Here is a 16,257-nt window from a genome sequence, read left to right as displayed (position 1 = left end):
TTGTGTTTCCAAAGCTTGTTACCACAGCATTTGTGTCGGTTTTATGCAACGTTGATGATTTTATTTAATTCAGTGCTTAGAAATGTTGTCCTAAGTTACTATCAGTAGCTGTAGAGGATCAATGCTGAGAAAAATGTTTTAGCGCAGAAAGGCCTTTATATCCTTCCTGAGTTAATGATGAGCAGAGTATATGGCTACGTTTCCCAGCAGTCTGTGGAGCTTGGCTTGTTTTAGTTACATGATTCCCCTTGACATTTTGGAAATGGTATAACTCATTCTGCCCATGGCTTAGAAAATTGTAGGCGTAGTTGTTGTTAAGTGTTCAAAGTATGGCATTTTTAACAAGTTCACCTATCTGTGCATGTGTACTATACACACATACACACACACTCTTGGTATTTAGTGATGAGTTTTGCGAGTAACTGATAAACAGCATCTCAAATGCACACTATCAATTCAGTATCTGGTGCTTGATGTTGGCTCAATTAATTAAAAGTTTCTGTCAGCACAACCTGACCTGAAGTACGGTGAGGCAGGAAAAGGAGAAGAGGAGCCTTCAGATTCTGTTCTTTACTTTCAAGAGACACCTGCTTCTGAAATGGGTCAAACAGCTCTACTGATGTGCGCTGTTTCTCTGAGAAAGGCGCGGGGGCAGGGGCTGAAATGTGGAAAGCCAAGTTCTGATTAGCAGTGCTTATCTTAGAGTTCTGGCAATAATCTCAGTTAGAGGAAGTAAATCTAGATTTTAACAAGAATTTGTGAAATAAAGCTGACCTCATTTTGTGCAGCACAGCATTTCCAAGGTACAGAAGACAAACAATAATTTTTGAATGTTCTGCTATAAATGGTAGCCTTTATTGGAAAATTAAGGGGCAAGTGGTAAAATGGTCTGTGTGGTGGGTCACGGAGAGGAATGAATAACAGGAAATCATTCTTGCACAGCATCACTGGGTGACCTGTGGCTAAGTGATCAAAGTCAGTCTCTGAGCACACACTCGCACTGAGTTTGAGACCATACAAGTCATCTGAGAACCACAGTATTTTGTTACAATGAGTCTGTGAGACGAAGTTTTGCAACCTCTTTCAAGAAGAGGTACAATTCATGCTTGCACCTACTGTTCTGCAGCTTCAGTCCCCTGTCATAGTGGAGTTAGACAACAGCATGGTTCAGCAATGGAGCCTCAGTCCTGAGTGGGGCTAGTAGGTGCGAGCCCAAAACAAAAGCGATATTTATCAATTTAAGTTGTGATTAGTGGAGTATAAGTTGTAGGATTTACGGTGTTGTTATGTGTACCTGATGATTCTTGCGAATCAGCTTGACGTTGTACAGGGTGGGTTTCCATTTGCTTGTAACAGCTTTACCCTTCTGTAGTTTAGGGATTTCTCTGGACTTACCTCTGATTAATGATGATCTAAATAAGTTTAAATCAATGTCCCAACATCACAGGTTTGCCAGCTGACTTCAAGGCTGGGTGGAAATCCTTTATAAAATCTTTAACTTTATTGTCTTTGCTGCTGTCCTTCCTTTAGTTACAGTAAGGAGAATTCCAGTGTTGACAAAGAGCTTGAGATGATACGAGTTATCTAAGAATGACAGTATTTTATTAATATTAGTTATTGAAATCTCAGTCTCTGAACTGTTCTCTTTTTGAGAACAGACAGAATTTATTCTGTCTACAGCTTGTAACTGTGTGTTTCAGATTGAACATACGTGTGGTCTGCACTCACTGGAATGTCATGAGAATGGACTGTGGATATTTATTCTTCTAATATTTTCGTCAAAAACACTGGTTTTCTTTGTGGTGGCTAATTCAACATTATAGTAAAATGGAGGAAGTCTCTCATATTTGCCTGCTAGTATATAGCCAGTCTGTATTCAGAAGACATGGTGCCCATGGTAGCTTCTACACTTCAGATTGATGTGAGCTGGATGTCTCCTGGCAGTTGGAGATCCTCTGGCACAGACACAGTGCAGGAGAGGAGTGTCACAGGATAGGTTTGGGACAGATGGACCACAGCTGAGTGCTGGTCCACAAAACCATTCCTGTGGTCCTATGCAGTGTTACTGCATCGTAGCATTGCCTTGAAATCTATGAGAGATGGATATTTAACTGCTTTAGAAAGTCTTATTTCATACACAGGTATGTCTTCAGTGCCTAAGTATCTTTTATAACTGCCAGTAGGTGTGGAGGAGTGGATGTCCGGATCTGAAACGCACAGATTGTTTCTGCCACAATCCTGATGTGCATAACACGGACCTGGATATTCTTAAGATTAGGGAAAGGAGAGAGAGGGGGCTCCTAAGCCTGCCCCAGACCCATAACTCTGCTCCAGCAGACAAATAGGAAATGTTCTTGTCAAATGCAGCGTCTGTAGGACAGTCACTGTATTGCCTGTAGGGATGCTCTTGAGCCAATTAACAGGCTGAAGTATGTCTCATGAGACTCTGCCACTGACTATGCTGTCAACATATATTTCACTCCAGCTGGGGAGAAGAGGAAAGGGGGTTGATGGCAGGATGATTTAGTCTTCATCTAGTTTGGGTATCAATGAGTGAAGTATGGCCATCAGCACAGTCTTTGCAAGCCTTACAGCACCCCGGGATTTACACTCTGACCTGAGCCCATTTTTCACAGTGTTTCATCCTCAGTACTAAATCAACCAAATGAATGCTAGCCCCTGTACAGCTGGCAGTGCAAATCATGCACCTTCCAACTTCAGTGTAGATGTTGCCTTAGAGAACAAGTGCTGGGCAAACTGGAGAATGGGGAGGGCTTGGGCTCCTCTTCACCCAGAGCTGCTCGGCAGCACTGGGACAGATGTGGGTGAGAGGCGGTGAATCGCCTCTCCTTCGAGTACCGGAGTGGGAGACAAGTTGTATGGGTTCGTCTGACCCAGCTGCCCCTCACCTTCCTGCCAGAAAGCCCGAACCTTCAGGGCTCCAGCCATCAGCCCGGGCTGCTCGTCTGCCCCGGAGAGCCTTAACTTCCTCCATGCTTTGTCCTTTGCTGCCGGTGCTTGATGCAGGGTGTGCAAGGGAAATGGCTGACTTTCACATGAGTCTGCCTTTGGCATTTGTACACTGACCTTTATGAGGGAACATATCTGGAGGTTCAAGACGTGTTTTCAAACTAAGGGCTATGTCTCCCAGAGCAACTGGTGGAGGAATGTTTTCCAGAGAAATGTCTTTTTCTTGAGGAGAGATGGCCACATGTTTCTGGGGCCCCTGGCAAGAGCAAAGCAATTTCTAATCTGAGGACTGTGCTGCTAACTTACTCTGTAACCTTTGAAAAATATCACATACTTTCTTGGTGTTTTCTCCCTGTCCACAGAATGGGGATAACAATACTTCCAACCTCATAAAAGTGTCACAGGTTGCTATACTAAAGACCGCTGTGAGCAGAGGACTTGAGGTCCTCTAAAAGTTAGTCCTTAAAGCATGATGTGTTGTTTTTTTCATTGCTCATTTTATATGTATTTCTTAGCAAACAAGTGCTCAGCTAAGTGTTTGAGTCATTTTGCATTCTAGTTACTAATTACTTATTGTTCTAAACTTTAGAAAATCCTTTGAGTTTGAGGATGCATCAAGTCTGCAATCCCTGTACCCTCCCTCCCCAACTGAAAATGGGACTGAGAGCCAGCATAAATTTGGATCCAAGAGCACTTTAGAAGAAAATGCCTATGAAGACATTGTAGGTAAGAACCTGTTGCAGTACCTGGGCTCACAGTGGGATGTTGAGCAGTTGTGGTCAGACCGTGTATTGTTGAACACATGCCCTGTGCAAGAATGTTCAGTGCTGTGAGTAAAGAGAGATTAAATGGAGGCTAAATGGGTTTAATGCATCAGTGCAAACATAACTCTCAGTCTGCGTGCAGGACTTGATTCCTTTGGACTTCATGGGTGTTGGAAACAGACTGTTTGGTCAGCTTTTTGCCATGCTTTTCAAGAACGAAATCATTCTTTTTATCAAGGCCTTGGCTTGAAGCCTTGAGTCGTGTAAAAACGTAAAGAACTGGACTTGAGATAGTGTTTACAGAACTATCCAATAGCAAGATTAACCTCACAGGCCTTGTGTGGTCAGCCTGAGCTTTTCAGGACTCCTGTGTGGACTGTCCCAAAAGCAATTGTTTGTAGCACTGTTCCTGGACTCCCCTAAGTCCCAGTTGCTGGTTAAAGAAAAATTAATTTCCTTTAGTTATACAGCCATCAGGAATGCACAACAAAAACACTGTTTTGATTAAGCTTCACAAGAAAAACATGTTTCTTTTGGTCTTAGAAGGAAATGCATGGCCTATGCATACATTCTTTTAACATCAAAAAAGTTGTTATAATTACTGAAAATTGGGCAGCCCTTCAGAGCACAGATTTTCCACACAAGTAGTGGATATCTACATTGTTTTTAACTCTTTCAGTGTTGTATTATTACAACAGATACAAAGGGTACTTCATTTTACTTTGGACAATGAATCTACTGAAAACTGGAGGGCTACCAAGATAGTCGGGGCCCTAGAGCATCTGTCCTCTGAAGAGACACTGACAAGCTGGGCTTGTTTAGTCTGGTAAAAAGGAGGACCAGAGGCACGCTAATATTGCTTACAAATGTTTGAAGGGCAAACAAAGACAATAGAACAAAACTCTTCTTGGTCATATCAGTTGATACAGCAAGGAACAGTGGCCACAAATTGCAGCTTGGGGCTCTTTGTCCTTATACCCAAATTCTGTCTCTGGCTTGTCAGCCTTAGTGAAAACAGGAATTTACTCTTTCCATTTTCATCTGTGGTCTCCCTCTATGCCATCCAAAAAAACGTTTTCAGAACACAAAAAAATGCTACTGTTCAGTGTCTGTTAATAAAAATGAGAGCTTATGTAGATACTAAAAAGGTTTTTTTTCTGTGGAGAGTGTCCTTACGTGATCATCAGCCTTCTCCATGAACAGTCAGACCACTGTGCAAGTCACACTTGAAAATGTATTGTGTGTTAATTACAGTGCTTATCTTTGCTCAGGACCTGTCAATGTGCTGCCAGATGTTAGGTGGTAATGCTTCTTTTCCTTGCTTTGGTTTGTTGAATATCAGAATAAAATGTGCAGGACTGGTAAAAAGCTTTCTTCAAATGAGAAAAAATCTTGGGTTCAGTAAAACAAAATCATAGTGGGCTCTTCCAACTTATGGGAACTATAAGCCAGCTCCCTGCAGATTATAATTTGGGCATTTTGGCAGGGCAGTGGGAAGAGAATGCAAAATTTCAGATGTGTGGACAAACACAGAACTTCATTGTTTTGTACTGCTTTTTAACAACCTCTTTCCAAAGCATTTCATTCAATACAGGCAGTGCAGGGGGAATACCGAATCAGTATAATTCTTATAAACTGTCAAGAGTGATTAAAGACAAGCCAAAGTAGTTTGATCTCCAGCTTTAAAGAAGCTATCGTAGTTTTGTGTATCACATCTGCATAATTTATACCATTAGTGCTAGACCCCAGTCTCTAAGTAGCACTTTTGTAGTCATGCAAGCCAGGTGTCTGTAAGAGTGAGTTTATTTTATAGATTTACATCTGCTTCAAAGCTATAAAGGACTCTGTCACCGCTGATTTGTTTTTTCTTTGCAAACAGTTGCCCTAGAGGTGGTGGTGGGTTTTTTGTCTATACCTGGTTGAATTTCCTGCCTCCCTAAAAGCTTGTAGTTAGTTAAGACATCGTCACTGTAGTAATAAACTTAATAAAGTGTTGTGTTGTCCCCCCATAAAATTAAAACTTTTAGTGCAAGTAAGTGTTAAACACACACACAAAAAAAAGGCTGTGAATCTTGGGCAATGCTCTAAGCCCTCTACTGCGAGATGGAATCATAAAAAACAATTCAGGTTGGAAGGGACTCTGGAGTCAGCTAGTCCAACCTCTGCTCAAAGCAGGGCTAGTTTCAAAGTTAGATCAGGTTGCTCAGGGCCACGTCTGGTTGAGTTTTCAAAATATCTTAGGAGGATGGTTCCACTGCCTCTCTGTGCAGCCTGCTCCACTGCTTAACCTCCACTGTGAAGAATTTTTTCTTGATATCACCGTGAAGGAATTTTTCTTTCTATCCAGTCAGAATTCTCCTTGTTGCTATGTGCGATCGTTGTCTTTCATCCTTCACTGTGCACCTCCAAGAAGCGTCTGGCTCTGCCTTTCCTGTAACCCTTTCTAGGTAGTGGAAGACAGCACCTGGGTTCCCCCCCAGACTTATCTAGGCTAAACAGTCCCAGTTCTCTCAGCCTTTTCTCATTTATGTTGTATGCTCCAGCCCCCAACCATCTTAGTATCCTTGCTCTAGACTATCTGTAGTCTGTTGAAGTCTCTCTGGTACTGTGAATACTCCAGATGCGGCCTTGCAAGGGCCAAATAGAGGGGAATTACCACTTCCTGTGACTTGCTGGACACACTCTTGCTAGTGCAGGCCAAGGGGTGGTTGGCCTTCCTTGCCCCGGCATGTACTGTCACGGGGTTATTCTCACCCACATGTGGGACTGTATTTGTCTTTATTCTAAACTTCCCAAAGTTCCTGTCGAGCAGTTCCTTCAGTTTGCTGAGGTCCCCCAGGACAGAAGCCCAGCTCTCCTGTCTGTCACCACGTCCCCCAGCCTGGTGCCCCTCAGCAGGATGTCTCTCCCTCATTGGAAAGCAGAGGAGAGCTGTGGTTAAGTTGTGAGTTATTTATCAGAGGCTATCTTCTAAAAAGCATATTTAATGTTAGGTATCTACAAGATGCTGTGTGGGGTACTGAGTGGTCTCATTCGGACTAGTGCAATGATCAAAAGAGAGCTTCTAAGCACGTAAGTGCTAGCACTAGAGTCATTGGTTTTTTGGTTACTACATGACCTTCTCACGTGATGCACTTGCACGCTAAACCTTTGTCTTTCTCCTGGTTCCCTTACACCGTTTCCTTCTTTAATGACCAGAACAGTGATGAACTGCTATGGCTAGTTTATGTTATTTTGAGAGCTGACTTTAAAAAAAAAAAAAAAAAAAAAAAAAGTTTTCCGGTACATTAAAACCAAAAATGATTGTGCTTTGAAATCCAGAGACATCATGAACCAGACGCTTTGTTTAATTTTGTAATATTTTTGTACACTTTAATAGATGAAATATCTGCAGGTTAAGTTCAAGACAGGTATTGGATTGGAACATAACAATCCTTTCTGCATTAATCAAGAAGCAGTTGTATAAAAGGGTGCACATTCCTAATATTAATCAGAGCTGTATTCCATGTGCAAGGAACCATGTGGACTTCATTCATCTTCTGTACTAGCACTTACAGGAATGTGGCAGTCATAGTAAACTTAACATTGTTTTGCTTCTTGTGGTTTTGAATGAGTCTTTAATCAGACCAAAATTGATGTGGCTTTATGAATCCAGTTGGGGAAACCATGCTTGGCTTTGTGCAAATTCAAGAAACTATCATAGTGTTAAGAGATGTCTGAGACGGCTGCTTCTGCTGTGTTTGTGGACAACAGTATTTCCTGTCATATGTACCACACGGTTTCAGTTTTCCAGTCTGTTCCCCTAAATGCAGTTGAGATATTTGAATATTGTTATTTAAGGTCTCGTGTGTCTGAAGGATTTTTCACCTGACACCTAGAAGAAAGCACTTGTTATCATCACCAAAAAAAGCTGAATGAGTAAAGTGAAAGCAAGGTTAAGGGTGCAATATTAAGTCTAACTTGAGAAAATCTAGTAAAACCATGTAAATTATAGTTTGTGTTTGTAAGAGAAATTGCACTCACAATTTAGAAATTAAATCTTTGACAAGGCAAGCCTTACTCTGTTTGTAACTCCTCAGAGTGCTGGACACAGGAGAACAGGTGGAGATTTCCTCTAAGGGGACACTACATAGATATGTAGGAGACCCATTGCTCAGCTGGGCTGTGTGTGTTGCATCGTAGATTGAGAATGTTTAATCTGATGTCACACAACTCCATTTGCCCTGTCCAAGCAAAAGCTACCTGGCCCTCCTTTAAAACATTTTTTTTCCCAAGAAGAATGAAAGTGATTAAAATGCTTTTCATCCTTGAAGATCTGTGACTAATGAGGTTTCTTGCTTCTTTGCTGTTTCTGAAGTCATAGGTGGACTATTCAGCACGTAGCCCAGGTGTACAAGTATGAGATTATTCATCATCTAACAGCTGTAGTCTCTTACTGGTGCAATAAGAAGAGCAGTTTGTATAAGAATGAGCTTATTTCAGCACACATATTACTGCAGAGAGGTCTTGCCCCAGTAAAGTTCCCATTCTGTCTGACTTGCTCACATGCAAGACTGGTGCCTGCTCACTAAATTGCAATGGTCCAAAGCACTCTTAGAACTCTGTTAACTAACACGGAAGACAAAGCTAATGGATTAACCTCTTTTAGAGTCTCCAGCTGGGATTAGGCTCTACTTTTCTTTAGGACAAGACTGGCTTGACTTTGTGTCCAGAGCTCTTTTGAGTGGTCACCGTGCTGGTCTGCGGTGGGCAAACCCATGCTCTGTCTGGCTTGGCCACATGCATTGGCGTGTGCCCAGCAGTTTGGGGTGATATTAGCCCTTCCTCTGTATTGGTTGGCAGGCTTCCTGCTAGGCCTTTTCCCAGTGCTAGGCCTTTTCCAGATCTGCCAGAATTGCCCCAGGGCTGAAATCGATCTTTTAGTTTATTCCTCTCCATCAAATTCCAGTGAGAAGGAACATAGTATCTGCTGCTGCCCTGGGGAAGTTTTGGTGTTTCACTGACAGTAGAGTCCCTAGGAGCACAAAGGCTGCGGACACCAGCATATGCCAGTTACGCATAGCCAGGCCTCATCTATGCCAGATGTTAGGTGGCATGCCAAAGGCTTGATAGGTATCAGTGCCACAACTTGTTAGATCTGCTTGGTGGCAGGTCCCAGTGCCGTGTAGATCACCAGGCCGTGCGTCTCTCCTTTAACCTTGCAGTTGATATAGTCAGCAGCATGGGGCTCCTTTGTTCATTAAATGCAGATATTTTTTCAACTGCCATTTTAGGATATACTGTGGAAGATGGAGTCCATCAAATACCCACTGGCTGAGGAAATGCTCTTCTCAAGGAGACTCCAGCAGCTGAAATGTGAACCTGGGCAGATGGATTAGCTGTTAAAGAGGGACAGATAACCTGGGCAAGAAAAGGATAGTCAAAAGTGTGTGGTTCACGCAACTGGCACAAATTCCTGTGAAAAAATCTTTCCTCCAAGCAATGCCACAGGTATTACGCGAAGTTAAAAGTTGAAATGTTCTTTAAAGCTGGGATTCAGCAGTTGAGTTCCGGTTCTAAAAGAGCACAGGCCTTTGGATCTGGGGTTTTGATATTGTCCGTGGTCGTAGAGGCCAGCTTGAAAGCTTGCCTTGGAACTCAGTTACGTCTTCTCCTCATTTCAGACTCTCCACAGTTCCTCTGTGGTCCGTTGAGGAGACTAGAGTCTGTCACACATTCTTGATGGAGTTACAGGCTTCTTCCCAGCTCAGAAATAAATGTTCAGAGGCAGAGCTTGAGTTCAGGCCCATCTCTGGTTGTATTTATGTTTGTTGAGAAGTAGCTGATGAAGCCCGTCAGAATGCTCTTCTGGAGTCTGTGAAGCTCTCAGTCAGTAGAGTCAGATCATTTCAGATTGGGTTTAAATAAAAGATGATAGTTAAATTGTGTGGGAAATCTGTCTGGAGGAGGGAAAGCAAGAAAAGCAGGCAAACAGCAGAACTGAGACAGCTGAAGGAGAAGCAGCTGCTGACAGCTATTGTGTCTGCTTTGACAGCTAGAGCTGAAGCAATCTATGAAGTAAAGCAATGCCCCAGAAACATTGCTGTGGGATCTCTAAAACCAGGATGAATTTCTGAATGGGATCTTGCTGGTGGACTCCCGTTGGGAGCATCCTGCAATCCGTGGTCCCAGGAGCAGCTGGCCCTCCTGGGCAGGGTTTCTTATGCACCCTTCTGCTCTCTGGACCTGTTCAGTGTCACATTTAGGAGATTTTGAACCCTTTCAATAGCTGGATACTTCTCTTGACAAATATTTTTTGCACCTTAAAAGGAATTAGACTGATGATAGCAACTTAATCACTGTGCTTCTGGAGTTATATAATTGAACCTTGTTATAATTGACACCCGAGGTGACTGACAAGTGAAACAGAGTAATTATACACAATTGTTTAGCTGTTTTGCGGGTCTGCACTATAACAGGACAACTAGCTCTGCGTTTGCATGGGCCTTCTTCACAGTCAGAGAGTTGGGTGAAAAATGAATCACTCTAAAGCCCCAAATCAGTCAGATTGGTACCAGGACTAGAAAAGTGGGGTTTTTTGCACGTGTGGGGTTTTTTTTGTTGTTTGTTTTTGTTTGTGTGTTTTTCTGTTTTGTTTTGTTTTTCCACAACAAAAAACATGTCCAGAACAGCATATCCCTCCTGGTAAGGTGCCTCGTCTCTCCTAAACTGATTAGTTGTTTTGAATTCTGATGTAAATTGGACATAGTGCATGTCATGTAACAAATGGGATGATTTAGCTGTTTTACTGAATCCTCCACTGTGTGTGCCAAGGGCTGCAGAAATGATGACTGAGGACCAGTTCGAAGATGTTCCAGCTTGACATTGCTTTCAAATTAGAACATTTGCAAAATTCTTCCAGTAAATGTGGAAAAAGGTTAGAAAGACAGCGAGCTGATCTTTCCAGTAAAATCCTGTCATCACATGCCACATTATCGCCTGTCGTGCTTTCCTATCACATTATTGTTTGTCATGTTATCATCTCATGTCAAAAGTGTTGTACAAATCTGGGAGAAACTGGAATTGCTGGGCTGCTGTGAAGCTGAAGCAAACTTGGAGAGATTGCACCTCTACCAGCAGTGCTGTGCTAGTTGCTTCTCTGAAAACATTTTGGGTTTTTAGTTAGACCCTTACCAGGAGGTCTCTGGATAGTTGTTAGTCAAAGACAGAACTAGGATTGATACAAAATGATGGTGCAGGCAGTGACCAAGGAAACGTATGTTCCTGTCTTCTTCCACGCCCTCTGTCTGCCTCTCACAATCTAAAAAGCATGTGAGTTTTTGGAAAGTGTAATAGTGGCAATTTTAATAATAGACAGTGTAGGGTAATGGCAGCCAGAGAACATTAAATCAAACAGTATCCATATGGGCCTGTCAAAGAAAGGCCAAATGCTCCAGCTGTCTGATCCTATTGATGATCAGCCTGCTGCATTGTTGCTACATTGGGATACATGGATTTTGGTTATTTTTAATAATCATCTCATGCTTTATTTAGATCCCCATTTTTCTCTGTGGAGTCTGTCTTACGGCTATATCATCCACTACAACTTCCTCTCACAGCCTCCGTTGGCTTTATTGCCTGGTTTTCTAGTCAATGCTGCAGGTTAGTAAAACAGAGTAAAATGACCATGAGGCTGCTCTCCCAAATCCTAGTTTAAATTCACAGAGACTGTTGAAGTCAGCAGGGTTAAATCTCTGAGAAGTGCGAGCACTTTAGGCATGCTGATGCTGTACTGTGCTAACAGTTGCTCATCAGATGTCTTCAGGCACATGGTTTTGGACCTCCTGTTACATGGATGATTTTGGGGGGCAAAATTTCTTATTCATTTATCAACCATGCTTATTCTTCTCCATCTAATGCTTCATTATGATTACAACTCTTAAGTTCTTGCAGTCCCTACAGAGATGGCAGGGAGCTGAAAGTATCTCCAGTGTTTCTTTTGCTTATTACAAGGCAAAACAAAACTGGAAAAGTTTAGAAAGCACAGGCTGTTGCCTACATACTCCATGGACCAGGGATCAAAAGGCCAATCGCATTTTAGACTCGTCACTCTGCATGTTGCAGACGCTCTGCTACTTTTCTGAGAACATGGTACTGAGCTGATACACTGGGTGGTAGGAGTATAACCAAGTAATGGTCTGCAACTTTGTACGGTTCAGCAATAGCTTTTCAAAGCAGCTATGATGTGTCTTAGCTGTAATTTGATATTAAAATAGTTCTTCCTTCTACAGGTTCCTGGGGCAAATTCCTCAGCTGAGATGCACAATTGCAGCTTCTCTATGTTGAAAGAGCTCATCTGTGTACTAAAGATCTAAGCTCAGATACTTTATGAGAGTGTGGAGATTTTGTGGTTTTCATCCATTTGATCTGAACACGCTCGTAAACATCCCAGTGGCTGAGTTTTTCTCCAGTACTGGCGGCGTGGATCTGCATTTGTGTAATTTTATGAATAAAATGAGTAATGCATATGTAGGACACACCTGGATTCTCACCATTGAGCAGTTCTTTGGACTTAAGTGCCCAGAGATGCTGGGGAGCTGTAAGTCTGTGCAGTGCATGAGTCCCGTGCTGTTGCCTCATGCAGCGCTTGCACTCAGACGTGCATTCCCATTGCTTCCTCTTCAATGGCAGCAAAAGCAGAATTCCCCAACCACCCTTCTCTGCTTGCTTCTTCCTTGCCCCCTTGCATTTTATCTTAACCTTCCGCAAGGGCTTGCGTGCACCAGATGTGTGTGAGCTGGATGAATTGGGCTATATCTACAACTGAACAGAGGTCATGGACAGAGGGCAAGAAATGTAGTTCAAGAATTTGTAGGTGCCATCAGAGGGATTATCTGTGGAAAGGAGTTGATGCTGCGCCTTGTTTCTGTTGTTACAGAAACGCTGCAAAAGGTTCAGGGGATAGGTGCCACAAGTATCAGAAGTTCTTACAGACTGCTCACTTGGGTACTTCTACTTGTCTGTTATTCAGTCCTCATTCTGCCTATCCAGGCCTCTTTTCCTGCCCATTTATTGCCACTATTTCCAGCTCCTTGCCTCTGGAGATATATGCTGCTTTTTTGCAAGTCTCTCCCAGGGTGGCAGCTGAAGCTTTCATCTCCCAGTTCATTATAATGTAAAATACATTAATTGCCCTATACTTTGTGGACAGGCTGTAGCATGCAGGAAATACACACTTTGTCATTTGTGAGGTGCTAACTCTGTCTAACTCAGCTGTACAGCTCAGGGGCCTGGGCTTTCTATGTAGACAGCAAAGAAGGCAGTAGGCTCTTAGCTTGGGCGTTCAGCATCACTCTCTGGAGACCATATCTCCTCTGCGAGCATTGGCTCCTAATTTGGGCACCTAAGTTAACACAAGTTGATAAGCCCTTTCCCTTACTGTATACCTGCTGTTCGATTCTTCTCGCTTCCTGGCGGTGCGAAAGGCAGGAGTTATAATCAGCACTCAGTGAATCACTTAATTCCTCTGACAATTGTTTCTCCCATCTAGAAAGAAATGATGCATTTCCCTGCTTTCTGCCATTTATAGAGAAGTGTCTGCCTGCATTTTTTTTCCCCTCAGCCTTACTTTTCACTCCTTTCTCAGTGTGAGACAGGCTTGCTGAGTCTGTCTCTGCTTCCCATTTGCCACGTGTGAGAGGCTGAGCAGAGGAACATTGTGTGCTGCCTCAGGACTCGGTGGGGCTGACTTGCGGAGCATCACGGAGTGAGGAGTTGCAACTGCTGGAGGAAACTTATTGATGCTTAAGCTCAAGGCACTGCATTCCTCAGGACTTTTCTAAAGATGACTGGTTATATTATCTTTTTTTTTTTTTTTTCTTTCCTCTGTGGATGAATCATTAAATTGCCTGTGAGATCTTCTGAAGATAAGTGTCGTGTAGATAAAGGTCCCGTGTTAACTCAGCAGTTCGGTACGTAGAATTCAGGAGAATGGGAAACTTGGAAAAAAAAAGCTTATAAAGGGAACTGATCTGGAAGCAGGGATGGTGATGAGAAACAGTATTTGCCAAAGGCTTGCTATTTCATGTGACCATATGCATTCTAGGGGTCTGATTCAGCTTCCTTTGAAGTCAGTGATAGTCTGCTGTTGTCTTGTGTGGCAGTTGGATCAGCCTCGTTAAGACAAGCCTGGCCTCTATACTGCATAATATTTCTCCTTTTGGCTTCCCATAGAGACATCCCATATGGAAGGAACAAGGATGTTTCCTTGCTTTTTCATTGTCAATGTGTTTTCCTTTTGCAACAAATCCAAATGAATGCAAAAGCACTGCAGCTTGCAGATTGTGAACATTCCTTGCCCGGGTCTTGGGACAAGAGAATTGATGATGTTGAGGAGAAATGCAGAGATCAAAGCTGCAAACCTCTGAGCCGGTCCAGCGATATGGAAGCTTTCCTCATTTTTGTGCTGCAGCAACAGTAGCAGCCACCACTGCAGCCCTTCCCCAGAGCCTCCCTCCAGTGTGGGACCTGCATCTGCTGGTGGCCATCAGTTCCCAAGTCTTTCTCCCGTGTAAGGGAGTCACAGTGCAGAGTGACAGGGTTAAATGCTGCTCTAAGACAGTTCAGGGTACCCTCACGCATCTTTTTATCTTGCTTGCCATCTTGGGTTTCTTGTCACTTGTCTTTCCTACTCTTGGCACCCAAAAACCAGTCTCTCTGGGCTGCCTACTGCTCTTTTTGCACATCTGGTGTTTTGGTCTCATCCACCAGGGAGAGCGTATATACTAAAAAATGGTGGTTGTCTAAGGTTTGAAAGTTACTGAAGACCTAGACAAATAATTTCTCTTTTAGTTCCCTGGCTGAACCAAATACTGGATTCAAATGCCAAATCAGCAAAATCAGGTTGTTTCAGATTGCTCAGACTATTTCATTATCAGAGATTTGGTGGGGAAGTTTATTCTTTAAAAGAAAAAAAAAAAAAGAACAGGTGAGGCACATTTGGTCTCAAGGCATCATTTAAAACTGAAAAAAAAAAACAAAACCCCAAACCATGAAATAATTTTATTTTTAAGCAAATGAGAAAAATAAAAGAAACAAGTCTTCTTGAACAGCAAACCAGTCATCTGAAGAAACTCTCACAGGAAAGGGTTAAAATCCCTGTGGTGTCTCCACTGACCTCCACATTACACTGAAGAGGAATTTGGCCCAAGCTTTCTTTTGGTAGAGAATCTGAGTCACAAAAGCAGCCTCTGCTCATGGTTCCTTGCTCCTCCCTCTCCTCTCATCCAAGACTTCTCTGGGCCTGTTTCTATACTTAATATTTTAGGTCAACATTAATAATGTTGAGTTTAACTGGGTTCAAGCAATTCTGTTTTACATTGTGTCTTGGAAAGAGAATCACCCTAAAACTTTTAAATGCTTTACATTTTAAAAAACATTTCTTTTCAGCTGATGGGCTTGTTTCTTCTCAGGAGTTTGGATACTATGCAGACCAATGTAATAACATTTGTTTTCACAAGGAAGCATATGTTTGAGCACTGTCTAATGTAGCCGAGTATTTTGAAATCTGTTAATCCATTCTGAAATGCTTGCTTGACCTATACTTGACTTGGGCTTAGAAGAAATTTTATTATGCTAGTACAGTCCGATTAGCTGTGAGTAAGCAACAGCATTTTGCAAAGTTGACCATTTATTGTTGTTATGATTATCATATCTAGAGCTCTAGAGTTTACAAGTAACAGAATTAGTGTGCAATATCTATTTATTTTTCTTCCTGCAGAAGGAATCAATCAATTCCATAGTCCTCCCAGAACATTTGTAGCTTTACATTTTTGTAGGAATATTTGTTGCTTAAGATTTATCCTGTTTATTGCATTAATCAAAAGGCCTTTCTTCTAAGTACCCCATGCACCTGAAGGTGTTCTTTCCATGTGGCGTGTGGATTGACTACGATGATAGTGCAGCCTCTAGAATCAGATTCCCTCTGGATGAAATAATAAGCTGTGATTGCCAATTCAAACATTCTTCAAGAGCAGCAGTTATTCAGGCTTCTAATTAAAACAAAGCTAAAACATGCACTCTTGTGCTTATATTTGACTAGAAATCTCAGTATGATGCACTACTGAAGCAAAACTATTTTTACTTGTGAATATGTGAACTTGCTAAGCAAAAGCTCTTATCGCTATAATTGATGAATCAAGCAGTCTCACGCTTCTAGGCTTAACAATAAAGTAGAGAGCACAAACTACTTTTGTTTTCTTTTGTACGATGAGGAAATGTAATATTCTGTCTAGAACAAAAAAACCTGGTAGTCAAACGAACTGGGTATTAATCCAGGCCTTGCTCTCATTGAAAATACCTATGCCTCAACTGTCATCTCTGTAAAAGCAGTGACTATTTTCTGTAACAGTGTGAGTAATAAACCATGCTATAGCTTTCTGTTTTCAATTCTTAATTGATACAGTATGTAGTAAAATCTGAATTTCTTATATTTAATAGCTTGTATTGTAATACATATTGTACTAAAACCATGAGTTTGAGTCAT

At 42.1% G+C, this 16,257-nt stretch overlaps 1 protein-coding gene across 1 annotated transcript in view; it reads left to right on the top strand.

Annotated features, from left to right (window-relative positions):
* DENND2B (DENN domain containing 2B) overlaps positions 1 to 16,257 on the top strand; it is a 146,153-nt gene that overhangs the window by 69,476 nt on the left and 60,420 nt on the right. Inside the window, exon 3 of the mRNA XM_082317029.1 lies at positions 3,560 to 3,696. Coding sequence (XP_082173155.1) covers positions 3,560 to 3,696 — 137 coding nt within the window. The remainder of the gene's footprint in view (positions 1 to 3,559; positions 3,697 to 16,257) is intronic.

The sequence above is a fragment of the Platalea leucorodia genome, assembly GCF_965183815.1.
Source record: "Platalea leucorodia genome assembly, chromosome: 7".
NCBI lineage: Eukaryota > Metazoa > Chordata > Aves > Pelecaniformes > Threskiornithidae > Platalea > Platalea leucorodia.
The sequence above is the reverse complement of the archived record's forward strand: the minus strand, read 5'-3'. Positions and strand labels throughout refer to the sequence as shown.